Here is a 27,879-nt window from a genome sequence, read left to right as displayed (position 1 = left end):
AACAATAAGTGCATTTCAAAGGACATACATATTTCCTCTTGGCTCTATGACGAATCCGCAGCCAAACAGTGACACTTAGTGACACCTATGATGGTGGTGACACTGTTGATTGTAATATGGATTGAAGGTCCCTATGACATTTAACCGGGACACGGATTGAAGAGGGTTAGGAAGAAGGAAAAGGTCCGCAGAGCCGAGCGCGAGTCCATCATGGACATGGACTCGCGCCTCCGAACCTTTCCCAGCCGCGCGGTCGCTTTAAAATATAACACAGTCTCATGCCTCGTTTTTCCTTTGTGCACGGTTGGTATGGGGATCTGTAACTTCAGACCCAACCGTCTGTCCTCAACCTACACAATGGACTATAAATGGAAATTAGCCCTCAACTACAATCTTACATATCTATGCTCATTAACATGAATATAAATATTCATTTATATCATTCATATAAGCTATCCCTTATTAAATAAATGAAAGCAAAATCATGGAAATATATTGCATATAAATGGGAACTTGACTATCTCAAGTGACACCTTCAGCAGAAATGAGAAGTGAGGAGGACAAATGTGTAAAATAAGGTAAAATTTAAGTAGGATTTGTGCATATTTTAATGGGAGTTTTGTTTAATTCATAGATATTTTTTAATTGCTTATTTGATTCAGGTGTGGTAGGGGAAGGAGATATGGAAAACAGACTTGGTTACTCCTGCCCTAATTTGACTTTTTCCTTACCACATCCCATGTAGGCAGAATTAATTCATTTTTTTTCTTAAAGTAAGTGCTAACATATTTTTGATTTGAAAAAAAAAGTAAGTTTATGTTTAGTCAGCAAAAATTATTTGGAGAGCAGTAGTAACAAAATTAAAAAAAAAAAGTAAATGAGCAGATATTTGAAGGTCCAAGTCACCAAAGAAAATGTGATTACTGGACCTTCCAGGAAGTCAAACCTAAAGTTCTAATTATTAATTGCTTTAATTGAAATACAGACATATTGCCAGAGTTAACTCGGCACATTCAGAGAGACGGGCAACTTATGAGGAAGGACTGATTTTACTACCATGCTTCTTGTGTAACAAAAAGTATGTTACAGTACGAATAATAAAAAGCATCCTTGTCATAGCGACCATTTGTCAATATATAATCTAATTATATAATTATAATAATAATATATAATATCTTATCATACACAATCTTGTTCTAATAAAATCCGTTAATGCAGAAGGGTGAGTTGGAGATTGGCGGGAGGAAACAGTCGGAGATTGACTGGAGTCTTACACAGAATAACTGACTGTTTCTCTCCGTGCTCCCCTTCTGCAGAAGCATTAAAATCTCACTCCATCTGTCTTGGTGTGCATACTTGTGTTTGACCTTGTTGAATGTACAGTGTGGACCTGACACCGAGTGTTTCGTATTCAATATTGCTCTTTTTGTAAAATGTACATAAAACACACTGTGTTCAAATTGCACACGGGTGTCCACAAATCATCACGCTCATGTTAAAAAAACACAAATACCTCAGCAATAATTTTATTGAACAGACATTATTTTAGACCAAAATAACCAATTGCAAATGTTTGCCATGCCATTGTAATTAGAGCAGACTGTATGCAGATTAAGATTTTGCATGGCATTTTAAAAAACTGATATTTGAGCTCCAAATTTTCCAAAGTGTTTCTCTTTCCATTATCATTACTCTCTGAAATTGGGCTGGATGAATCTAGCCAAAGCATACAAATGCATATTCAGGAATATATCCTCAGTGACCAAAGGCTAGGTAATTTTATTTTAAAATGTATGAAGATCAACCATTTGACTGAATTTGTCAAATCAATGTGTAAAATATCAACCCATACAAACAGCATAGATTACTGGAATTGTAAAGTCCACCCCAATATTACATTCCATAATGATTACAGAAAACATTCTCTTGGCGTGTAGATGTTTATGAATTCTTCTGTGGGACTTTCATGGTCACCTGGAAATAAACAAATGAATGAAATGAAGGAAGGCTACAAGAGGTTGCATTATAGCCATTTGTTTATCTTATTAAAGGATTAATAATGACATAAGTGTGTTTACTTGCAGTATATGTAACTCAAGTGCAGTGGTACCTCGAGATACGAGCTTAATTTGTTCTGGGACTGAGCTTGTATGTTGATTTTCTAACTCAAATGAACGTTACCCATTGAAATGAACTAAAAACAAATTTATCAACAAAAACAGTATATTGGATTGGAACAAATGTTTTATTTGTTCTAATTCGCCATCCATTAATGAAGTTACACATAACCAGTGGTTTGATATTACTAAAATGTTTAATAGTACTAAAATTTCAAAGGGCATTGGGGCGAGAGATGCACTCGTAACAAAACAAACATTTAAATGAACTTGAATTACAATGCAGAAACTCAATAGGTATAATTGAACCTAACACTAAACTTAATTCTAATTTTGTTTGACATTTTGATACCTTTCCTCTCCCGGATTGGCTCTTTTTGCTCCGCCTCCACACTGACTTTCAGTCAATATCAAGGGTATCTTGAGTTTGTATTCCCTTCAAAATATTCCCAAAATGATACACACAAATGTCCTCACAATGGGATAACGTACGGACACTTGCAAACGAGAAGTAGAATACACGCCATTCACACTGACCAACGGGGAAAAAAAAACACTGAAAAAATGCAACGCTCCGCCCAATGCTCGCAGTGACATTACAAAGAGGGAGTTGCGGGGAGAGACAGTGCCCGTGATGTTCTTATGAACAGCATCTCACGTCCGCTGTCTGCTCGTATATCAAAAGTTGTCTCGTATCTCAAGATAAATATTTGCCCGAAATTTTAATCGTATCTTGAATTGCTCGTATGTCTGGCCACTCGGATGTCAAAGTACCACTGTATATACAAGTAAAATTACAAACATTTTATGGGAAGTGTACTGTATTTTCACGACTATATGGCACATCACATTTTAAGCCGCAGTGTCAGTAACGAGTGCTTTTTCTGTATTTGGCGCACACAAAAGACGCACCTTTAAAAAAGACGTAGCCAGGCATGGCAAAACATACACTAACTTAAACATTCACGCACACGCAAAAACACGTTTTTAAAAAGGCAAACGAAGAAAAACTGAGTTCGATTGTACTTTATTTAGCCATTTTACAATGTACTCGCGTCACCCACAAATCCATCGGTCTTCATTTTCTGGATCCGAATTAAACAATTGTCCAAATGACATCGGGTCCCCTCTTCGTTCTCAGAGTCACCGTCATTGCCATGTGGCTCCACGGAGATGATGCCAGCTTTGACAAAAGCTCGAACAACCGTGCAAGCAAACATGTTCGCCTAGGCGGCCACATTCCATTCGCAAATCGTAGCGTGACTAGCAGCTTTCCACTCTTCGTGATGCTGTGTTCGCCAGCTACCATCCGCTATTCCCATGCCACTCGCATCTTTGCTTTGAAAGCCCGGTTGAGGCCGATGTCCAGTGGTTGGAGTTCTTGAGTCAAGCCTCCGGGAATGAAGGCAAGCTCTGAGTTCATTTTCGTGACTTGATTTTTTACCGCTGATGTGAGATGAGCACGCATGGAGTCGCAAATCAAAAGTGACGGCGAGCCGTGAAAAAAGCAATCCGGTCGCTTGACGTACACCTCACGTAGCCATAATCTCATGTTGCAGTTCGATATTCATATATTCATATATTCATATATTCATATACACATATACACATATACACATATACACATATACACATATATACATCTAGATATATACATCTATCTATCTATCTATCTATCTATCTATCTATCTATCTATCTATCTATCTATCTATCTATCTATCTATCTATCTATCTATCTATCTATCTATCTATCTATCTATCTATCTATCTATCTATCTATCTATCTATCTATCTATCTATCTATCTATCTATCTATCTATCTATCTATCTATCTATCTATCTATCTATCTATCTATCTATCTATCTATCTATCTATCTATCTATCTATCTATCTATCTATCTATCTATCTATCTATCTATCTATCTATCTATCTATCTATCTATCTATCTATCTATCTATCTATCTATCTATCTATCTATCTATCTATCTATCTATCTATCTATCTATCTATCTATCTATCTATCTATCTATCTATCTATCTATCTATCTATCTATCTATCTATCTATCTATCTATCTATCTATCTATCTATCTATCTATCTATCTATCTATCTATCTATCTATCTATCTATCTATCTATCTATCTATCTATCTATCTATCTATCTATCTATCTATCTATCTATCTATCTATCTATCTATCTATCTATCTATCTATCTATCTATCTATCTATCTATCTATCTATCTATCTATCTATCTATCTATCTATCTATCTATCTATCTATCTATCTATCTATCTATCTATCTATCTATCTATCTATCTATCTATCTATCTATCTATCTATCTATCTATCTATCTATCTATCTATCTATCTATCTATCTATCTATCTATCTATCTATCTATCTATCTATCTATCTATCTATCTATCTATCTATCTATCTATCTATCTATCTATCTATCTATCTATCTATCTATCTATCTATCTATCTATCTATCTATCTATCTATCTATCTATATATATATATATATATATATATATATATATATATATATATATATATATATATATATATATATATATATATATATATATATATATATATATATATATATATATATATATATATATATATATATATATATATATATATATATATATATATATATATATATATATATATATCTATCTATCTATATATATATATATATCTATATCTATATATATCTATATATATCTATATATATCTATATATATCTATATATATCTATATATATATATCTATATATATATATCTATATATATATATATATATATATATATATATATATATATATATATATATATATATATATATATATATATATATATATATATATATATATATATATATATATATATATATATATATATATATATATATATATATATATATATATATATATATATATATATATATATATATATATATATAATCTGTATATAATATATATTGTATATATGATATAATATATCTCTATCTCCCTATCCCTATCTCCAGAGATAGCAGTCTAGCTTTGAATGCTCTGTTGACACCAACATCTAGCGGCAGGATTTCTTTTGTAGATACAGCCGGAATGGCCATGAGCACCAAATTAGTGTGCTCGCTGTCATACTGGGTGTATTGACAAAAGTACTATATATCCCAGCAGTCACTGCGCAGTACTTTTTCAACAGGAAAAATAGTAGAGTCGGGAGCTGCTTGCTGTAGTTGTGAGAGCTGTAGAAGATGGTGTACCCTATTGACTGATTTGTTTAAATTTAACGTCAGAACAATTTTAGTATTGGTCCATATATAAAGCGCACTGGATAAGGTGCCCTGGATAAGGTGTCCTGTCTATTTTGGAGAATATTTAAGACTTTCAAGTGCGCCTTTATAAATGAAAATACGGTATACATGACGTTTTGTCGAAATAGTTACCGTTTTGACTTCCGTGTAGTTGTCTAGGCCATATTGTCCCAACTCTCTCCCATTTCCTGAAGCCTTGTATCCTCCAAATGGAGCCTGGGCCCCAAACACGTCATAACAATTAACCCTGCAGAAATAAAACTGACAATTATAAAAAGTTCCATTCCAACTAATTTTATTTTCTCTTCAAAGTGGATCACTCTACAATTGAACAGAATTATACATATAGGTGTATCTGAACTTTTGATGCCTTAATGTAGCAAACTGAATTTTTGTTTTAGTGCTGCTAATGTATTCAGCAAGCATTAACATGTTCTATAAATGATTCAACCATCAGATACTTGATAAAATGAGTAATTGATATAATGCATGACAACGGTCTAGAGCACGTCAAACTCACAATATGGGGCCAGATTCGGCCAGATCATTTGTGGCCTGGTAAATTTGCATTTTGTAAGATTTATCATTTATTAGCATGGTTCTTAATATGTAAGCGGAGATATTCCAATTTTAAAAGTATAAGTGACAAAATATGGGTTTGATTCAGTGTTTACTAATATGCAGTCTTCTACCATAAGCCAATTATAAGATCAGTTCTGTCTTTGTCAGTCATAATTACCAATGTAAACTAAGAGCAAAAAAATCTTGTTCCGAATGGTAAAGGGGTCTTGACAAATTTGGAAACAAAAGAGGCAATGGAGATGCCTTCGCACAATTGAGATAACTGAAAAGCAAGCAAATAAATAACAATGGAAGCCAAAGTTGCAGTTACTTTGAATAAAGTTGGCATGTACTTTGAATAAAGTTGGCATGTTTATGCAAGTAATATGTAGAATTTGGGCCAATTGACAAAATATCTGTATGCATGTTAATTTTGGTTGGCAAAATAAAATTGTGTATGCTTTTAATGACAACGAAAGATTGGTATGATAACTCAGTGATTCTCTATTGCAAAGTGCTTATCTTGCAACTCAAAGCAGCAGTTGTGTGCTTCAATAGTTTGTGCTTGCAGTACCATTTTCAGCCGCCAGTCGTACATATTGCCCCTTCAAGTCACTTTTTTCAGTCACCAATGAGGAGAGATTGTAGACTACAGAAATCAGAACATTTGTTTTTTAAATCAAATTCAAAACCAAGTAAATTTACAACCCTCCCATTTTGTATAATGAAAAATGTAAATACATTAAAGAAATGTCTGATTTTAACAAAAGGAAAAAAAATGTTTTTCAGTTAGATCAACCACAAAAAATAAATTCAGATGCCAACAGTTGATTAATAAATTCATGATTGCAGCCCTAGGTCATAGACATAATGGCCCATTAAAAGAAACCATAACTGAAAATTGGCCCGCAACAATGATGATGGGATCTGTGATATTTGGTATAACACCTACTTGGCCAGAGATTGCTCCCTTTTGCTTGACTAAATTTGTAACCAGCACTCATTGCCAGATAGATGCATAGCCTCTGTTATTATCTCCCTCATGAGCAATTAGATGACAGAGTTTTGCCCACATACCATACTGTTCCAGCGCGCAGGGTATTGGAGATATAGTTAGCCTTATCGATGTCTTTGGTGAACACGGCAGCAGCAAGACCATATATAGAATCATTCGCTCTCTCTACCACCTCCTCGATTGTTTTGAACTTCAATATCTGCATTACAGGACCAAAGATCTGCCATGGAAAAAGACTTTCAATGACACATAAGAAACATCAATTTAACCTTGTGCTGTGTGTGGGTTGATGTGTATTTCTTATAGACATCCACTTCATTTTAGCTGTGAGGAATGTTCATTCACTGCCACCCCTCTCAGTTCACTGCTTCGAATGCATTCCCTCCAGTAGCAATCAGTGATTTTTAGGGTAGAGAAAGAGATGCCAAATTTGAAACAGAACACTTCAAGTTTATCTTAAAGGTGCTATGAAACTTTGACCATGTCAAAAAATGTAAATGATGCCACTATTATACTGGGTGTCATCTGCTCTGAAATTTTAGTAGGCGGGGCCAAAGCAGCTGAGAAAGAAAGATGAAGTAGGACCTAATTTCATTACCAAGATGGATTTGCTATCATTTTGAAGTCACTTACTGAATTATTTCATAAAACTTTTAAACAAAGTGTATTAGGGCGAAAATTAGGTGGTGACAAACCTCCTCCCGGGCAATAGTCATGTTGTCGTCAACATCTCCAAACACAGTAGGTTGGATGAAATATCCCTTGTCAGCAGCCGCGGCGCCTCCACACATCAGTTTAGCGCCTTCCCTTTTCCCACTGCTGATATAACCCAAAATCTTTTTGAACTGCTCTTCATCCACCTACACCCCAAAGAAGCATAACATAACATAAATGTGAAACAAATGATTCCAATATTTTGTCTTGCTCTAAGGCAGTGGTGTCAAACATACGGCCCGCGGGCCGGATCCGGCCCGTCTGGTGGTGGTTTGGTACGGCTTGGGGAAGAAAGCGGCATTGTATAAAAAAAAATGAATTTTCTTTAAAATTTGTAGTTCATGTATTATCCGCTAGTGTTTTAGTACGTGCAGACAAGATAATTGCTGTGAAAGTTATTCATTTGTTCAAATTGCTTTCCAGATGTTGAAAAAGTGTTTTTAAGTTCCACAAAGCTGGTACTAAATGTTTTTGGAACATTGTTACTATTTCTGTGATCAGTTTTATGTACAACACATTTTTTTTATATTTATACCTATACCTATACCTATAGGTATAGAGATATAGATAGATATAGATAGATATAGATAGATATAGATAGATATAGATAGATATAGATAGATATAGATAGATATAGATAGATATAGATAGATATAGATAGATATAGATAGATATAGATAGATATAGATAGATATAGATAGATATAGATAGATATAGATAGATATAGATAGCACTGATAGATATAGATAGCACTGATAGAGAGATAGAGAGATAGAGAGAGATAGAGATAGAGATCTATATCTATATCTATCTATATCTATCTATATCTATCTATATCTATCTATATCTATCTATATCTATCTATATCTATCTATATCTATCTATATCTATCTATATCTATCTATATCTATCTATATCTATCTATATCTATCTATATCTATCTATATCTATCTATATCTATCTATATCTATCTATATCTATCTATATCTATCTATATCTATCTATATCTATCTATATCTATCTATATCTATCTATATCTATCTATATCTATCAATATCTATCAATATCTATCAATATCTATCTATATCTATCTATATCTATCTATATCTATCTATATCTATCTATATCTATCTATATCTATCTATATCTATCTATATCTATCTATATCTATCTATATCTATCTATATCTATCTATATCTATCTATATCTATCTATATCTATCTATATCTATCTATATCTATCTATATCTATCTATATCTATCTATATCTATCTATATCTATCTATATCTATCTATCTATATGTGCATTTCATCATTTTTGTAGGAAAGCATTCTTCAAATTGTCTAAAGAGAACTCAGGATCGTAACCAGTCACCTAGTCCTCGTTCCAAGGACTGTTGATCTGACATCTCACCCAGTCCCGGGCTCCGAGGACTGTTGATCTCGGTTTGCAGCGAAGAGTCGTCAAGGACTCTTGATACCAGCAGATGGATATCAATCACTTCCAGAAACACTTGCATAGTGTTCCTACATCGTGACGCACTTCTCGCTTCTTTATGTAATTTTCATACCAAATGAAGGCGGGATTGTTTAAATTCATATAAATGTTTGTTTTTAGCCGTACGAGAAATTACTGTTCGGGAGGATAGTGCAGAGACCGAGAGGAAGTCTGGATGTATTCTAACTTATAAGTCTATCCACCATGTGCCTATTTAATTAAATGTCAATAATTGAATCAGATGTCTGCCTGCAGTGTTTTAATATTTATATTAAAGTATTATTATAAATTAACCTATCATTTGGTCCTAAGAGCCTTGGAGGTCAATATGCCGAAGCGGGAACCCAGGCGCTACTGTTCGACATCTGGTAAGAGACCGTGCCGTGCGCACGGCGTCTTCAACACAGTAGATATTTAGATATTAAACTCTCTCTCATGAATACAATTTTGAGAGCTGGTTTCAACAGTAAACTCTCTGTCACCATTTGACCGGCGACGAAAAGAGATCAAAAGACCGGCGATCAAAAGACCGGCGATCAAAAGACCGGCGGCCAAACGTCCGGTCACGCCTACCATCCTGTAAGGAGTTCAATTAAACAAGTACCGGTAGATCTTATACCATTTTCTTTCTTAATAACTGGCAAGCAATTCTGATCTTTAACTCAACTGGTTAATGCTCTAACTGTGTATCGACCTCCTGCGATACAAGTTAAAAGGTATTTTTTGTCTTGCAAGTGCCATTTCTTAAATGTATTTTGTGGGGTGGGAGCTCTAATTGTACTTCCTAGGACTGTTGACTAACTGTTTAAAAAATGCTTAAGTATCCTTACAATTCACACACCGACGTGCATGAAATGTAAATGTCTACTTGCTATTAAACTGATCTCACTCTTTCTTAACCTGCTCCTGAAGTTGTATTTTCAGATCTATCACTTAATACCTGTCCTTAAATTCAATGGGCAGTTTTGGCTCAGGGTAGGTGAGGTAATCTTTCTAAAAATGCCTATATTGTACTGTAACCTGGTCGCAGCTTTAAAGAAACACAAAACATTGGCCTCGACACTCCTCTTACATAAGGACCCGTTGGATAAAAGCACACTAGAACAGTCTCACACTGTCCCATTTCCTATAATTTGACTGCTGTTGTACAGTTACCGAACACTGCTACAAATAACAGATAACTAATATCCCAATTATGTTTATGTTATTAACAACCTCTATAAATACAGTAAATACTTGTAATATGAAATAAAACCCAAGAAAATCATAACCAGAACTCACCTGAGGACCCTGCTCAGTCTTTAAATCAAACGGGTTTCCCACAACTCGTCTGTTAGCTCTCACTGCACTGCGTTCTACAAACTCTTCGTAGATATCTTCTTGAACGTACGTCCGGGAGCCAGCACAACAACATTGGCCTTGGTTGAAAAATAAAGCAAAGTGTGCCTGTTCCACAGCATCTTCCACTGAGAAGTAAAAAGACAAAATGTTATCATTTGACAAAAGAAAAAAGTAAATGATTTAAAAAAAATCTTGATTGATGTGTCTAAGTTGTACCTCTCCTTTCGAAATTAATTGGTTTCGGAACTTTTTTCGTAACTTGAAAATTTCACAAGTAGAGCAGTACTTTATATGTAAATTCACTAATTCATTCCACGGTGCTCACACAACTACCAACTAAACCACCTGTGTCAAAGTGGCGGCCCGGGGGCCAAATCTGGCCCCCCACATCATTTTGTGTGGCCCGGGAAAGTAAATCATGTGTGAAAATGTGCCGCGTTCGCTTAAGGGGAATTGCAATCATTAATAAAGGGAGCCTTTAGCTGAGGTGGACAGGTATTTAAGAGATAACCTTGAAAAATGGATAGTGGTTGATGTGAGACAGCCAATTGAATTGAAAAGAACAATTTTATTGTCATGATATCAGAGCGAAGAGATGAGAGAGTAACGGTGTTCTAAAGTGAGAATCAATGCATCCGTGGCAATGCATTTATTTTTTAGGGAATTTCATAACTTGGATCTTTTTCGCATTTCTGGTCTAATTTTGGCAGTTCATTTCTTGCTGATTGGACTACACTGAGTACCACAGTACTTAAAGTATTTTGAATTAATTAATTTATGTATATGTATAGTCAAAATTTAACACCAACAATGAATTAACAGAAAATGTAGACCTTAATTACATTAATTATAATTCAATACTTTAATGCTTTTCAAGTACCCACAGGAATCCTGGGCTTAGGCTGACAAATACTGTTTACTTAAGTACCTTGATGTGCAGTTTTTGCGTAAACTAAAACATCCTAAGTTGTATGTACAGAAATAAGGAAAGCCCCTCCCCCCCCAGAAAAATAAATCTGAAAGATAAAGGTTTTAACAACGATCAAAAGCTTTGCTTAACATCTACTTCATAATAATTTCAACACAAGAGTGCATTTTATAATTAAAATAGACTATGAACCAAAAAAGATAACATTGTAACCAAAACAATAAAACCCTACTTTTTGCATCAGACATGATGATGTTGGGACTTTTTCCTCCAAGTTCTAGAGTGACCTTTTTCAGATTACTGTTGCCTGAAGCCTGTTGGATTAGATGACCAACCTGACAGGAAAAAAAACATACAACAATCTGTTGCGGTAACAGCTCTCGTTTCTTGAATATTGTTGGGAATTTAGACTATACCTTGGTAACAAGAAGTCAATATGGAACATTGGCAAAAATATTTTTATTAAATAAATTGACTTTTTGGATCAAAGACAACCGATAATTCACCGAAACTGTAAATTACGCATTAATGTCAAAGTTTTAGAACGTTTGTATTTTTTCATAGTCAGTCTTGTTGAGTGACATTCATTTTCTTGTTTGTTCCCAACCTACAGCAGTTTATGTAATATGTATATTCACATCTAGATTAGACAGCACACACTTTCCCATGAAATGCAAGTGGGGCTATATCAGGATGTCAATAACACATTAGTAAGCATTTATAACTGAAGTTTGATCTGTTTAATAAAACAATGACTCATTTTTAGATATAGAGTATTTTTCCTATGGTCACGACTGAAAAGCAAACAATCTAATACTACCATAACTAATCAAGGGATTATTAATCTTTCCGTTTCAAATAAACCTTTCCTGAGCTTTGATCTGTTTAATAAAACAATGACTCACTTTTAGATATACAGACACTCCCCTACTTACGAATGAGTTAGGTTCCGAGCGCTTGTTCATGAGTTGAAATTGTTCAAATTATAGTTGATTCAGTGCTATATTTTGTATTATAATTTATGTTTAAGGCCTATATAAGTATATTGAAGGTTTATATAAGTGCATTTGTATGTGTAAGGCTTGTATAAGTAACCAGCATTGGTTTGTACTGAAAAAAAAAACATTTAATAAAATGGAGACAATACATACAGTACTGTATACATACATTAGAGAGATGGAGAGATTTACTAGAAACTGGCCGAAAGAAGCAATCTAATGACGATTGCGGTTTTCTTCTTTTTTTTCATCATAAATGTGGTAGCACTGTATGACATCATTCAATTGATTTGCAACCTTCGTGCAACGTTCAACATTTGGGTCCTGCTGCTCGATCTTTCAGTTTATAAATGGTACCGACGGTTGAACGATTCAAGTTGTATTCCCGTGCAACGCTCACCACTTTCTCATGCGCATCAATCTTCTTTATTATTGCCACTTTCATTTCAAATTAAATGGCTTGCCTCTTCCTTGCACCTCCCTCACTAGAAGCCTTTCGTTTTTCACCAACCATATTGAATAATGGATGCACTAGATATTTAATGATAGAAATGAAAAAGGTTCTTTGTGCAATGGAGATACGTCACACACTTCCGCATTGCAACATACTGGGCAGAGAAATGTGGATGTTGGGTGAGCTGAGTTCTCAGCGCCAGGCGTCGGTATTAGTGGCGGAAAGAAACACTACTCAAATACAAAATCGAACTTACGAACATTTTTTGACAAACGCAATTTGCAGACATGTTCGTATGTACCGTTTGTTCGTAAGTTGAATGTTCATAAGTAGGGGAGCATCTGTAGAGCAAATTTGCAATGGTCACAACTGAAAAGCAAACAATCTAATACTACCATTAATGACCAAGGATCATTAATCATTCCCTGTTTCAAATAAACCTTTCCAGAGCTTTGATCTGTTTAATAAAACAATGACTCACTTTTAGATAGAGCGTTTTTCCGAAGGTCACAACTGAAAAGCAAACAATCTAATACTACCATAAATGATCAAGAATCATTAATCTTTCCATGTTTCAAATAAACCTTTCCTCTCAACACGCAATATAAAAGGCATACAGAATCTTTATTCCCTATTATATCATATTGGTACATGTTGTTGCACTCAGCAGTTTGAGACGTGCCGTGAAAAAACATTTTGTCAGTGACATTGTTTTTTGACAATACCAAGGTAACATAAGTTAGCATATTGTGCTTTTCATTCTATTTTTTTGAATCATTGAGAAAAGTTGGGAAGAAGGGAGGGCTTTTTCTACCTCTGTGGATCCTGTAAAGGCCACTTTATCAACATCCATGTGTCTTGCGATAGCGGCACCGGCTGTAGGCCCCATGCCAGCCAAAATATTAACCACACCTTCTGGAAACCCCACCTGAAAATAAAATGTTCATTCTTAGTAAACTATTGAAACAAATAAGACAAAATTGAGCATGTTTGTATTTTGTCTTAACATTATCATCTTTAGTCAAAGAATAATATCACACAATGATTATCAAGAAAATGGAATCATTAATGTTCAACAATGTACACATTTTCCATACATGGCAGTGGGTGGCATTTGCAACACATGGAAAACATGCTGAAAAATGGAGGGCACGTCTTTTGGTGACATCATGATAATTTAAGGGCAATTTTGATTTATTTTTATTTTTTTGTAAAGGCCCTGCATTCTTTTTGTTTGTTTTATTTTAAGATTTTAATCTTTCCATCCATCCGTCTATCACTGGGACTGAGCTGTTCCCAGAATATTACCGTAAAAATCATAAACTACATGTAAAAACGTTATTGTGCTTCAATAACCTTTACACTTGATGGTGGATTTTTTTTCTCAAAATCATGGTAAAAAATAAATTTTCACAATTTTTTTATGGTGTTATTTCCATTTATTCACATAAAATTCATCATAAGCGCCGTTCAAAGCAGTTGCTTGTTGCAATAGCTCCCTAAACCCTCACTCGTATTCTGTGTTTTTACACCTTTTTTACAGATTTTTTTAATCCTTTATTTTTATGTTTTATTGTCTCTTAAGATTTTACTTTATATATTATATTCGCTACTTTAATGTTTTAAAACTTCACTTTCAAGACTAGTCCAAGACTCAAGCTGTGCAAGAGGCAGTCTTTGATCTATTTGTTTAGTTTATCTTTTCAAATTCAAACATCAAATTTTGGACACTACTTTTTGACCCACTCAGCCATGCCTACGCTGCTTTACACAAAGGATCAACTGATAGCGCTACGCAACACCTGGATTCCCCTGGACCTCCCCGCGGAGTTAAAGAGGAAGAGAAGAGGATGCAGAGCTGGACGAAAATGTCAGGAGAAAAAGAAATGCTTCAGACCCAGCATTCCATCTATTATTATGGGGAACGCAAGATCTCTCCCCAATAAGATGGAAGAGCTAACAGCGCTTATCAGACAACAAGGACAATGTCGGAGCATCTGCATAAAGTGCTTCACGGAGACCTAGCTGGATGAGCGAATACCAAACTCTCCAAAAATATGCATGGTAGGCTGACTGGACAGTAAAATTTGCCTTTAAGCATGAGTGTGAGAGTGAACGGTTGTCCGTCTCCTCGTGCCCTGTGATCGGATGGCCACTGATTCAGGATAACCCCCGCCTCTGGCCCAAAGTCAGCTGGGAAAGGCTCCAGCAGCCCTTGCGACCCTATTTTGGATAAAACGGTTCCGAAAATCATTGATTGAATGAATGGATGAAAAGCTCCAGCACCCCCACAACCTTTGAGGAAAGCAGTTCAGAAAATAAATGAATAATTACTTAAACAAGTCCAACAGAATACTGTGAAGTGACAGCTTTTTTTTCCATAGTAAAGATTGTTATAGTTTGCAACATGGACAAAGTACCTCTTTTATCAGGTTGGATACATAGAGAGCGGTAAGCGGGGTCTGCTCAGCGACTTTCATCACCACAGTGTTACCGGTTGCAAGAGCGGGGCCAAGTTTCCACGCCAGCATCAAGAGGGGGAAGTTCCACTGCAAAGAGAAAAGGAAGAGCAAATAGAATTTTACCACTTTGCATGACCTCTCAATGGTTTGATCTCACATTGCAAATATTATGACTCCAGTTTCAAAACAAAGCCTTTACAGTCCACCTAAAAGATTACGTTTCACACAGAACAGTGCGACATTTTTGCACATCCTGGTTTTGGTCTTTGAAAATGTTCCAAAGTTTAAATAGTGTGTTAGGCTCCCACATCTCACAATTCTAGCAGATTTTAAGTGAGCTAAGTAGTGGCTAGTGTGTTCTGTTTGGCGACAGAAATAGCTGAGAGATAATTATTGTAATGCTTAATGCTTACTGAAAAAGTTAAATAAAAACAGTGAAAGGACAACAAATGAAACACTACACCTTCAACTTGAAATTTCAAGTCAACCAGTTTTAAGCTTTGAAAGAAAACTCAATAAAACAAGTCATACTTGGAAAGTAACATTGAGTGCCCGTTAAAATTACACCAAGAGTGCGACATTGACGACTCATGCAGGAGTTCACAGAAGAACTTAGAAAAACATCCAAAGAACTGCAGGCCTCAGTTAAGGTCAAAGTTCATGACTACATAAGAAAAGCACTGGCCAAAGATGGCATCCATTGCAGAGTTCCAAGGTAAAAACCATTGCTATCCAAAAAGAATATAAAGGCTTGTATTACGTTTGTCAAAAAACATCTTGATGATCCTCGACAATTTTGCAATAACATTCTGTGGACTGATGAGTCAAAAGTTGGACTTAATAGAAGGCGTGCAGCCCGTTACATTTGGCAAAAATAAATGGCACAGCATTCCATCAAAAGGACACTATACAAACAGTGAACCATGATGATGGCAGTGTAATGGTCTGGGGCTCCTTTGCTACCTGAGGACAACAATGAGTTGCTAGAATTGATGGAAGAATGACTGCTGCTCTGAAGGAGAGCGTACAGCCCTCTGTTTGTGCGCTCGCCCTAAAGCACCTTTGGAACATGGAGCATGAAAACGATCCAAAGCACACTAATCAGTCCACCTCTGAATGGCAAAAAAAAGTTAAGGTTTTTGGGGTGGCCAAGTGAAAATCTGGATTTAAATCCCATTGAAATGCGGTTGTGTAATCTGAAACTGGCTGTTCATATTAGAAAACCCTCTAATATTGCAGAATTGAAACAATTCTGCACAGAAGAGTGGGTCAAGATTCCTCCATAGCGTTGTGAAAGGCCATCACAAATTATCGCACAACCCATTATTAGGTTCAGGGGGCAATTGTTTTTCTCAGAGGGCCAGACAAGTTTGTAATTTTTTTTGTGCCTTGGAAAATACAATACTATATAACATCCATTTCCTTGGGTTGTCTCTGTGTCATACTTATATTGGTTTGATGATATGAAACCTGTGTGTGATGGAAAAAAATCACAGAAATCAGGAAGGGGGCAAATACTTTTTCACAGCACTGTAAATGGTTTTAGGGGTGCAAAAGTAGTTTAATTTTCCTCTGTATAATAAAAATAATACAATGATTATTGTGCATGTTCTTTACATAACTGTGTACCTATTTTTGCAGTCACTCCCTTGTGGGTAAGGAAGAGAAAGTTGCTTTTTATAAGAGGATGTAGAAATGCTAGAACTGAGATACAATACAGAGAACAGGTGTGGGTCAAAATCATCAAATGTGAGAATACTATTATTATGAAGTGAACTGGCTACAGAATCGAACTCAAATGTCCCAATGTGGTAAATTTTCAAGAGACTCAGGTTAAGTGACAAAGCTACTAACCACGCTGAAATCGTTCAACCCCAGCATAAGAGATGGAAAAGCCGCCAAATCTTATATACAGTAATTAGATTTTATTGTAAAAAAGCCACACTAATTTGTAAATTGTCCTCCGTGTGTAGATTTTCAAAAGGGAGGTACCGGAATTCATGAAAGGCCCAGAAATTGTTCTGGATGTGTTTGATGCAATCACAAGCACTCAACTATTCTGCTTAGGAACATTAAATAGGAAAATATCCAACCCCAAGAGCTATCAATAAATGTTGTGATTGTCTCTCTGCAGACAGGTGGTTATGCTAAAGCACAAGAGCAAGAATAGTCTTGTTATTGTGCCTTAAGATGGTGACTGTGAAAGGAGAATCGGTTCCTCAAACATTGTGCTTCTTTGACTATGGAGTTACAGCAACCTTTTGAAGTTACAAATGCACATTATGTTGCACAAAAGGGCACCATGGGCCTCGAGGAGTTTGAAAGCTAATTCTTAGAGAACAGAATGTGTAAAGACATGACAATACTGTATTGTTGTAACTTCCAGAGACAATCATACAAGAAATGATCCAGGTGTCCACATTTTTAAAGAGGTCAGCTTTTTAAGGTGATTAAGACCGTAGAATGTAATTTTAATTAGGAACTGCAAGCAATGATGAAACAAACTAACGGAACAGTAGGAAGCTATAAACAGCAACCATGGTAGAACATACACCAAGAAAAATGTCCTGAGGTATCTTTCAGTTGAGAAGGCGTAAAGGCGATCAAAAAAATATAGATAGAACAAGTATATGTAGCAACCTTTAATATAACACGGATTTCAATGGGAAAATAATGGAGAAAACAAGCCTTTAACACAAAACCTGTACAGCGTCAGGTAACAGAAGGTACATTGTCAAACATTGTTACCATGTACCATAGTTGCTGGGGTTTAAATCAACTCTATTGGGCAGCAAAAAGAGGAAAAGAGTGCCTGCATATATTGGATTGGATAACTTTAATCATCCCGTATTCGGGAAACACATTGCCTGCTCATCTTAGCAAACAATTAATGATGATGATATAGGACTACCATTGATATTTAGTCATTTTATGTACTTTTAGTTAGTATTCGTCTATAGAATTAATGTCAATGGAAAGTGAAACAATTGATGTAAACAAACCAGAAATAGGTTATATTGTGCTTCATAGGATGGTTTGTTGAGTGTGTGAAATGCTATGTAAGTCAGCTTCAGTTGAAGGACTGAAACACCATGAAACCAATAATGTTAACCAATAATCACCCCCAATGTATTCTATTATAAGAAATCACATGCACCAAACCCCATAATCAAAACACTGGATTACAAGGGCAAACTCTGTGTAGAAAAATCTGAATCCGTGATTTGTCAAACTTTTTTTTTCTCCCCACGTGTGCTTGAAGAGGTTCTCAGGAGTTACTGTGGTTCAAGGTAAAGTTAGGCTAATGCATAAGCCAATCTTCCAAGTCGCTTACATATCAACACGCTATCATTCAGATCATTTTTTGTTACACTTCGAATGGACTAGTATATCCTACTTTTCACCATTTATGTCAAATGAATTTGTACTGAATTCATCTGTAGCTTACCGGTATAATTTGTCCACAGACTCCAATGGGTTCATGTCTGGTGTAGCAGAAATAATCTCCATCAATGGGAATGGTCTTTCCTTCCCATTTATCAGCCCAGCCAGCATAGTATCTGAGAAGATAGCAATTATTTCAAATGGGCACAAAAGAAAAAATATATTATGAGTGCTCTTTCTTCAGTGGTGACTTTTTGTAGGGAAATGGTCAATCAATCGCAAGGCACAAGGAGACAGAAAATCGTTCATGCTTACACCCATGCTGGAACCTATCCCAGCTGACTCCGGGCCAGAGGCGGAGGACACCCTGAATCGGTGGGCAGCCGATCGCAGGGCACAAGGACAACCATGCACACTCACAACCATACCTAGGGGAAATTTACTGTTGCATCTGCAAATTCAGCATGTTTTTGGAATATGGAAGGAAACCAGAGTACCTAGAGAAAATCCACACAAGACCAGGGAGAACATGCAAACTACAGAGTGAAGACCGATAGAATCAAATCTGCGACCCCAGAACTGTGAAGCTGATGCACTAACCATGAGTAATGCGCCAAAAGGATGGTCAGGAAACAGAATGGTCTATTATTCTTGTCTGACGTATTGGCTTAAGATTGTAGTGCTTGTAATTAGGTCCCTGAGCCTTCAATGGGTAAAGGAACACAATCCAGTTAAAGTAAAGTTGATTGTTTCAATAGCATATTTTCATTTGTTCATCTTCCCTTCTGCACCTCTTCAAAAGCAGTGTTGAAGCCTAACCCAGCTGATTTCGGGCGAAAGGCAGACTACACCCTAGACCGGTCGTCAGTCAGCCCGTAGGGCACAGAGTCAAACAATCATACACCCTCACAATCATGCCGCAAGCGAGAATCAAACCCGCGCCTGTCCGCACCGAGATCTGGCGAGTGAACCTCTACACCACAAGGCGGCTAGCAAATATTCAGGTCGTAACAAAAAAAAAAAATTCAGTCAGGATGATGGAGGTAATCCACAATGCTGCTCCCAGAGTCCTTATAAATACAAGGAAATTAGACCATATACACACTCAGTTAATCATTACACTGGCTACCTGTGAGTCAAAGGTTGACCATAAAATCTGCGGGTCTACACATAATAACCTTGGGGCACAATATATGCTCGCTTTTTATTTATTTATTTATTTATTTATTTATTTTTTATTTACCTTTACAAAGATTATGTACCCCTTAGGTCAGAGGTGAGCAATCCGGTCCTCGAGTGCCACAGTGGGTGCAGGTTTTTGTTCCAACCAATACAACAAAGACAGTTTAACCAATTTTATTCTATAGGTTGCAACAAAAATCTGCACCCACTGTAGCCCTTTGTGGAATTAATTGCCCACCCTGCCTCAGGTCATCGGTCTGTATAGTTCCAAAAACAAGAACCAAGGAGGCTGAGGCGACATTTATTTGCCATAAACCCCACATCTGGAAATTACTCGAAGATCCAAGGTGTCCACAATCTTAGCTTCTTTGAATCAGGATTAAAACAAATTCTAACATTTACGACAGTGTATTTACTACAGCTCTCCCTATTGTTCAAATACCCAATTAATAAACGTCTTACCTAGGGTGCCAAATTACTCAGAAAAAGCCATGAATTTGTCTTGGGGAGTAACGGTAACAGGAAACGCTTCAACCTTATCACGACCAAAACACCTCGGCTACATAATGCCAACCTTCAGTTACTCGTGTGTTACCTGAGACATTTGACCACATTGGGCAGATCCACTGTATATGAGACAGCATATGGCTTCCCATTGTCAAGGGTCTCCAGTTCCTATAAAAACAAACACAATTTCATCAAAGCCAAATATATGTTGTACACTTAACAATTGAAGTAAGATCCAATAAAAATATTTAAACACTTAATTAATCAGTACTTGTTCAACACATGTTGTTCCTCTTTTTCAATCGCATATGTCAATAAAGACTTTGGACTTAAAAGCATTTGATGTGTGGCAAAGTTTCTGTAGGGATCAATGGTTAAGCGCAAAATGCTGTGTGGAAAACATTACAGATTTTTGTAATGTGTTACAGAGACAAAACAGGTCTCGTGTATTTGACTGTCTTTTATAAAAACTGACTGCAAGATAGGCAGAATCCCTCTCAATTGCATCAGCCAGACGGCTGAGAAGCAGGCCACGATGGGAGGCATCCATCCGTCTCCATGGCGATCCCAATTTGAAGGCATTGCGTGCTGCTTTCACTGCCTTGTCAACATCCACCTGGACAGAAAATAAAACCACATTCATTAGTTTCACTATTGAAAACTAACCAAGCTATAACAATGCAATACTAACCATATTTATATCTTCGGAATTCTCAATTTACCACTGGCAGAATACCAACTTAAGGACTGACGGGCAAGCAGGGATGCAGGTTAAGACTGTCTTTTGTCCAAAGTCAGCTAGGAAAGGCTCAAGCAACCCGCCGGTGATACCGTATGTTTTTTGTGAACAAATCCAAAGAACATGAACCCAAGCTGCCGATATGAGGCGGAATATAGGAGAGGGTAGAAGAAATTGACTATTTTTGTGTTTGTGTTTTGATGTCAAATTACTTCCTAAAGCAGAGGAGCAAAGTATCCTGGATTACAATCTAGGTTAGTGGTCAGAGGAGAAGCCGTGAAGCCGATCACTCTGCTCAGCGCGCACAGTCCTTCGCTGCTCTCAGTATAGAACTGAATGAGGCACTATGATCCGTTATCCCGCCTGTGTCTGCGTCTGTAGCCATCTCTGCGAGTGAAACTGAAACTTAACAGTAAGTGCGTTAACATGACACTTGAGATATGCGGAGAACTGCCGTAATCCAATACGATCGGAGAGCGAAAGTGCGCATGCGCCACAGAACCGCGCGACTGAAAGTTAAAGTTCAACCCGAGACTCATTCCAAGTGGAAACACATATTACAGAGCCCCAGAGATGTATCTTTCAAAGCCTGCCGTGAAGAGAAAGGTCGGTGATGAGCATAGACAGTTTCAAGAAAAGTGGGGAGTGCAATATTTCTTTGTTGAGCAGGCTACCAAAGTCAGTAATGCAGCAGTCGAAGTTAGCTATGCCGTTTGTGGGTTGATTGCTAAAGCAGGAAAGCCATTCACAGTAGGTGAAATTATGAAAAAGTGCATATTACAGGCTGCACATATTGTCTGTCCAGAAAAGAAAAGTTAGTTCAACCACATCAGCATTTCTGCCAACACTGTGGCAGAGCACATTTCTGCCCTGTCAAGTGACATTTATGATTAACTGTGTGAGAAAGCACAATGTTTCAGTGTATATTCAGTGGCTCTTGATGAGACCACAGACATCAAAGACACTGCCCAGCTCGCAATATATGTCCGTGGTGTTGATGACAATTTTGAAGTGATGGAGGAGTTGTTCACAGTAATTCCAATGCATGGCCAGACCACCGCTCAGGAAATATTTCACCAGCTGTGTGATGCCATTGAGAATGCCAGTTTGCCATAGAAGAGCTTTGTTGGAATAGCAACCAATGGAGCCCCATCAATGACAGGGAGGAAGAATGGGTTGGTAGCACTTGTTAAAAAAACTGGAAGAGGAGAGTGTGGAGGACGCCATAGCTCCGCACTGCATTATCCATCAGCAGGCCCTTTGCAGCAGATGCCTGAAGTTTGACAATGTGATGTCTGTCTTCAAATGCATCAACCGTGCATTTTTAGAGGAAATGGAGTCAGAATATGGCGATGTGCTCTACTTCACTGAGGTACGTTGGCTGAGCAGGAGAAATGAGTTGAAGAGATTTTTTGAGTTGAGAGCAGAAGTAAAAGACTTCATGGAGATAGATGGGGATGCTGTTCCTGTGCTAAGTGAAACCCAAATGGCTCATGGACTTAGCTTTTCTTGTTGATATCACACATGAGCTTAATGTACTGAACAAGAAGCTACAAGGCCAGGGGCAACTTGCCAGTGCTGCCTATGACAACGTGAGAGCATTCTGTACTAAACTTGTGTTATGGAAAGCCCAGCTCTCTCAGGCAAACCTTTGCCATTTCTCAGCATGCAAGGCTCTCGTGGATGCAGGCACACCATTCAGTGGTGAGAAGTATGTTGAGGCCATTTCGAAGCTACAGGAGGAATTTTATCACAGATTTGCTGACTTCAAGGCACACAGCCACATTTCAAATTTTTGCGGACCCCTTCTCCTTTGATGTGCAAGATGCCCCTCCTGAGCTTCAAATGGAGCTCATTGACCTGCAGTGCAACTTTGCACTCAAAGCCAAGTGGGCAATTTTTGAGAGAGTTGAGCCCCAGCTTCCCTGAACTTTCCCGAATGGTCCAGCGGACCATGTGCCTTTTTGGGAAAACATACTTGTGAGAAGCTCTTCTGCACCTTGAACTTCAATAAGTCCAAGTACAGGTCCAGGCTTACTGATGAGCATCTTCAACCTCTACTGAGGGCCTCCACTATTTCCCCCCTCAGGCCAAATGTGACTCAGCAATGTGAAAAGAAGCACTGCCAGATCTTTTCTTGTGGAAATCCTGATGCGGCCCAGTCTCACCTAGACTCTGCCTCTAGCGGCCCCCAGGTATTGAGTTTGAGACCCCTAATCTAGCTGTAAAAGAAAAAACCTGATTGCCCTTCAGTTTACCATTCAATGCCCTAAAACATATACAGTGGTACCTCCATCTACGAGGAGATCAACCTACGAGATGCTTGAGATACGATGAAAATTTCGATCGAATAATTCACCCTAGATACGAGAAAAAATTCCAGATGCGAGCAAGCCAGGTGGCCATGGCACCGTCTTCCCACATCTCTTTCGTGTATAAAATATGTCTACGAGCACGGGGCGGAGCTTTGCATCCCCCCCCCCCCTGTTTTTTTTGGGACACTTTGACCATTTTTAAAGGGTTTAGTTGGTAGTTGTGTGAGGACTGAATTAATGAATTAGATAATTTACATATAAAGTTCTGGAACCAAATATTTTTTGAAGTAGAGGTAAAACTGTATTATTCATCATTTGTTAAAAGTGTTCTATTAAAACAGAGAGAGTTCGGTGGCATCACTTTCTATTCATATTGACAGTGGTCTGTGAAATAGTTTATTTTCTATGGTGCTTTAATCACACTATGTGATTGATCATGGCATTTGTGAGGGTTAATATACTAAGTACTTTTCATGATTAAGAGGAAGTGCAAATATAAACTGAAGTAAACTTGAAATGAAAAAATCTATGTGTATAAAAAAATACATTCTATGCTGCATTATATTTTGGTCATCCATTGTGTCAGGTTGTCAACCGATATCTTAATGACAACCAACCGTACCTCTACCATGAGATGAGCAGGATTTCATAGTGTTAAAAACATGATCATTACTCACAAAGCAGGAGTGGTGAGAGAATACCATTGGCTGCATGATCTCAAAAAATCTATCAAGAGCTGGACTGGTCAATCACAATTGAAGTAATGAGCACCTCTGTTTCACAGCAAGTCTCCGCACTCAGTCAGAATCTAAGATATTGTAACGGGTTCTAATGTTGAAGTTTTGTTTACGAACTGTCCTTGAAGACACCGTGAAAGTGGGCAAAGAGGGGAGCAGAAATTTTCGCGAGAGGAGGGGTTGTTGTTGCTGCGTCAGCTACGGCAGCCTGTAAAAAATTACAAATAAATGACTAAAAACCGAACAATGCTGGCAACTCCTTTGCCTATGTTACAAAATATTTTAGCGTTGCTCCTCCCCACAATGTGTCCATCTATCATGCAGTTTGGATCGTTTCACACTGTTCTTTGTGATTTCTCTTTCTTTTGTGAGTGTATTAATCACTGCTAGCCTGAAATGCATTTTGCTTTATCCAAGGTTGTAACTATGTCTAAATATATGTAATCGTTGAGAAGCTGCAACTTCTTCATTTGGCTAAGAAAACGAGCACTTCGGCTGGCATTTCACTCAAATTAAGGGTAAATGAGTCTGCCATTCGCTTTATCTAGAAAGACGAGATTACCGTTGTTAAGACGACTTCCAATACTTTTAGTAAGACAGCAAAAATGGTTATTACGTCTTCTAATAAGACTATCGTGTGTGTGTGGAAGCTACTTTAGCCATATGGATAGCCTTGGATACACATATCATCACAAAGTACAGTACAATTTTTATTTCATTTATTATAACATTTTAAATTCTCAACAATTGTTCTTGTTAGGGAACAGTATTGCAATGGGTAAGTTAAAATCGTACAAAGAGGGTCGTACAATCAGTATTAAATAGAACCCATAAAAACACATTCCTCGCATCACGGTTTACCTGTTTCAGCAGAACCTGGAATCCATTTACTGCTACAGTTTAGGTATGATTGTACAAAAAAAATGTCCACCTGCGGACAATGTTGAAATTATCCACACATGCCTAGAGCGCTCTTTTGTGGTTTAGTAAAAATAACAGGTGGGATATAGTGTGAATTCACAGTTTCACACGAATCACACCCAAATTATAAGGAAACTGCAATTTAGAGCTCAGAAAATATGGTCTTTTCACAATCTACTTTTTTTTCTCTTTTTGTTAACTCCTTCCGCTGGTTGGACACTCTAAAAAGTTTTCCATGGGTGTCACTGTGAAAGGTTGCTTTGTCTATATGTCAGCAAGCATTGGCTGGAACCATGGTGTTCTCTGCCTCCTTCTTGTAGTTCGCTGGGATTGTCTCCAGCACCCACGCAACCCTCGTGTTGATATGTGGTACTGAAAATGAATATATGAGTAACTCATTTCCTGACATGAATGACGATAGAGATTCAATTCATTTCAATTAGAAGGATTACGAACAATCGGATGGCAAAGCAGTGAAACATGATCATTCAAAGGCAGCCACTCATCATGAGTGCTACACTCTTGTTGCTGTCCATTCCTTGTTCAAATGGATTGGACACCTCAGAAAATGAATGGAAGCAAATGTTAATTCCATCATGTTTGCGCTGTGTGGTGATTTTATCGTACACCTGGTTAATTTGTTGATGAACCATCAACGTTGTATAATTTACAATTGGGTTGTCAGAAGGAATTCATGACTATAAAAGTATTACAATTGTTTTAGTGATGGTGTTGTCACCTCAGAACTATTTAGGTCTTGAATAGGTTTTTGATAATATTACTTATTTTCTGCTTTTGGTTCCTGTTACTGCAGAAAGTGACTTGACTGAAAGAAAGCAGTGTTTGCCTACTTCGTTTGCCTCAGCCACATGACAGATGACATCCCCTGTTGCTGGGTTTACAGTTGGGAAGCTTTTCCCACTTGTTGCATCTTGCCACTCGTTATTGATGAACAGCTATAAGAATGAAGCAGAAGTGAATGAGTTTTACGCTGTTCAGTAAACGCACCTTTTCATAGTGTATATCCCACTCTAAACAAAATATAGTAATACCTTGACATACAAGTGCCCTAAAATCAGAGAAATTTGAGATACGAGTAAAATTCCGAGCAAATATTTACCTTGAGATACGAGCATAGGAGACAGCCATATGGCCGAGACGCGATACACTGCTTATAACAGTGCACCGTCTTTTTCGCCGCATTTCCCTCGTGTCAAGATATCTAGGAGTACTGGGCAGAGCGTTGCATTTCTTCCGTGTTTTTTGGGGCATTAGTCAGTGTAGAATTAAAGAAAACACAATTAGTCCAAAGCAAGCAAGTGCAATTAAGGGTAGTGCGAGGAAAAGGCGTATGATGTCAATCGATGTTAAGCACGAACTAATCAAAAAACATGAGTGGTGTACGTGTGTGGGGCCAATGCGAGAGGAGTCCTTCCCGGACAAGTTGGCAAGTGGTCGTGCATTATCCTAGTGTGAGGACATTTATGTGCGTCATTGTCATATTTTGAAGGGGAGACAAAAGCAAACAACCCTCCTTTTAAAAATCCAGCTAAAAGTGAAGGTGAAAACGAGGGGAAAAGAGCCAAGCCGGAAAAGAAAAGGTAGAATTGAAAATAGAATTGGAACTACAATTACAATTAAAAATTACAATTAGAATTAAGTTTAGTCTTAGGTAAGATTAAAACGTTTACGTGTTTCTGTATCGTAATCAAAGTTCATTTCTGTTAGTGTTAAAAGCGCCTTGCCATACAAAAAGTCTCTTTCTTTCTCCCCTCGCCGCGCATTCCACGTTATACTGAATTATGTCTCAGTTTATCTTTCAACATAAGAACCAATATAAATGTTTTCCAACTGTAATATCATTTTTTTTGTGTTTTTTTTCCAGAGGGTGGGAGCGAGTAACTTTGTATGTAGTTCATTTCTATAGGAAAGTTTAAATATTTGAGATACGAGTAAACCGACATAAGAGCTCGGTCCCGGAACGCGTTAAGTTCGTATCTCAAGGTATGACTGTACAAGCAATAATCAAATTTAAAGGCAGTGGCTCCGTAGCCAGTAACCGGTCAAATATTCCCAGGGTCTATTTAGCCGGTTGCTAAATAGCCCCTGGGACTGTTTGACCGGTTACTGGCTACGGAGCTACTGCCAAAATTAAAAGGGACATTTTCAATAGCTCCCTTCAGTAAACTGCAACAAAGTGGTGAGCGATAAATTTGCCGATTGTCTACAGCCAGCCCCCCAAAGTAACAGTTCGCTTTGAGCTTCGTTTACGTATATAGTTTGGGTTATTCAATCGCTTAAGTCTATTGATTACACAAGACATATCTTCAATGAAGCGTCCTCGTAGCTATTGATAATAGTGCGCACGATTAGGTTACTCACAAAGGTTTCGCAATAATAATCTCATAATTACTCTGTATCGGTCCAGATCAGAAGAAATTGACATAACAATGTACCTTATTAAAGTGGATTTCGGGTTGGGTGTTTGGTGCTGGTATTGGCGTCGTAGAGTACCGACACCCCGACAAAACCTTCACTCGTGGAAGCGTTCGAGAAATCACCGCACGGAGCATTTCGGATAAGGTGACGAGCCACTTGGAGTTATCCGAAAATGCATTAGAAGTGCGCAGTCCCTGTAGAGCGCTTTAAAAATCACCACGCCTATATAGGCGTCACCAT

General features: G+C 37.3%; 1 protein-coding gene across 2 annotated transcripts; it reads right to left on the bottom strand.

Annotated features, from left to right (window-relative positions):
- Positions 1 to 1,510: 1,510 nt before the first annotated feature.
- Positions 1,511 to 27,858, bottom strand: LOC144193021 (aldehyde dehydrogenase, mitochondrial-like). Of its 2 annotated transcripts, XM_077711826.1 has the most exons (14): positions 27,657 to 27,816; positions 26,321 to 26,451; positions 26,052 to 26,156; positions 20,964 to 21,104; positions 20,577 to 20,656; positions 18,864 to 18,975; positions 15,374 to 15,502; positions 13,768 to 13,881; positions 11,734 to 11,836; positions 10,514 to 10,698; positions 7,717 to 7,881; positions 7,084 to 7,241; positions 5,578 to 5,692; positions 1,511 to 1,974 (listed from the first exon to the last, which is right to left on the bottom strand). In XM_077711826.1, exons 4-14 carry the CDS (start codon positions 21,036 to 21,038, stop codon positions 1,942 to 1,944), a joined length of 1,269 nt encoding a protein of 422 aa, XP_077567952.1. In that variant the 5' UTR covers positions 21,039 to 21,104; positions 26,052 to 26,156; positions 26,321 to 26,451; positions 27,657 to 27,816; the 3' UTR covers positions 1,511 to 1,941. The 2 variants fall into 2 exon arrangements, with proteins under 2 accessions (XP_077567952.1, XP_077567951.1); XM_077711825.1 differs by lacking the exon at positions 26,321 to 26,451 and having other exon boundaries at positions 27,657 to 27,858.
- Positions 27,859 to 27,879: the final 21 nt, after the last annotated feature.

The sequence above is a fragment of the Stigmatopora nigra genome, unplaced genomic scaffold (assembly GCF_051989575.1).
Source record: "Stigmatopora nigra isolate UIUO_SnigA unplaced genomic scaffold, RoL_Snig_1.1 HiC_scaffold_43, whole genome shotgun sequence".
In the NCBI taxonomy this organism is placed as follows: Eukaryota; Metazoa; Chordata; class Actinopteri; order Syngnathiformes; family Syngnathidae; genus Stigmatopora; species Stigmatopora nigra.
The sequence above is the reverse complement of the archived record's forward strand: the minus strand, read 5'-3'. Positions and strand labels throughout refer to the sequence as shown.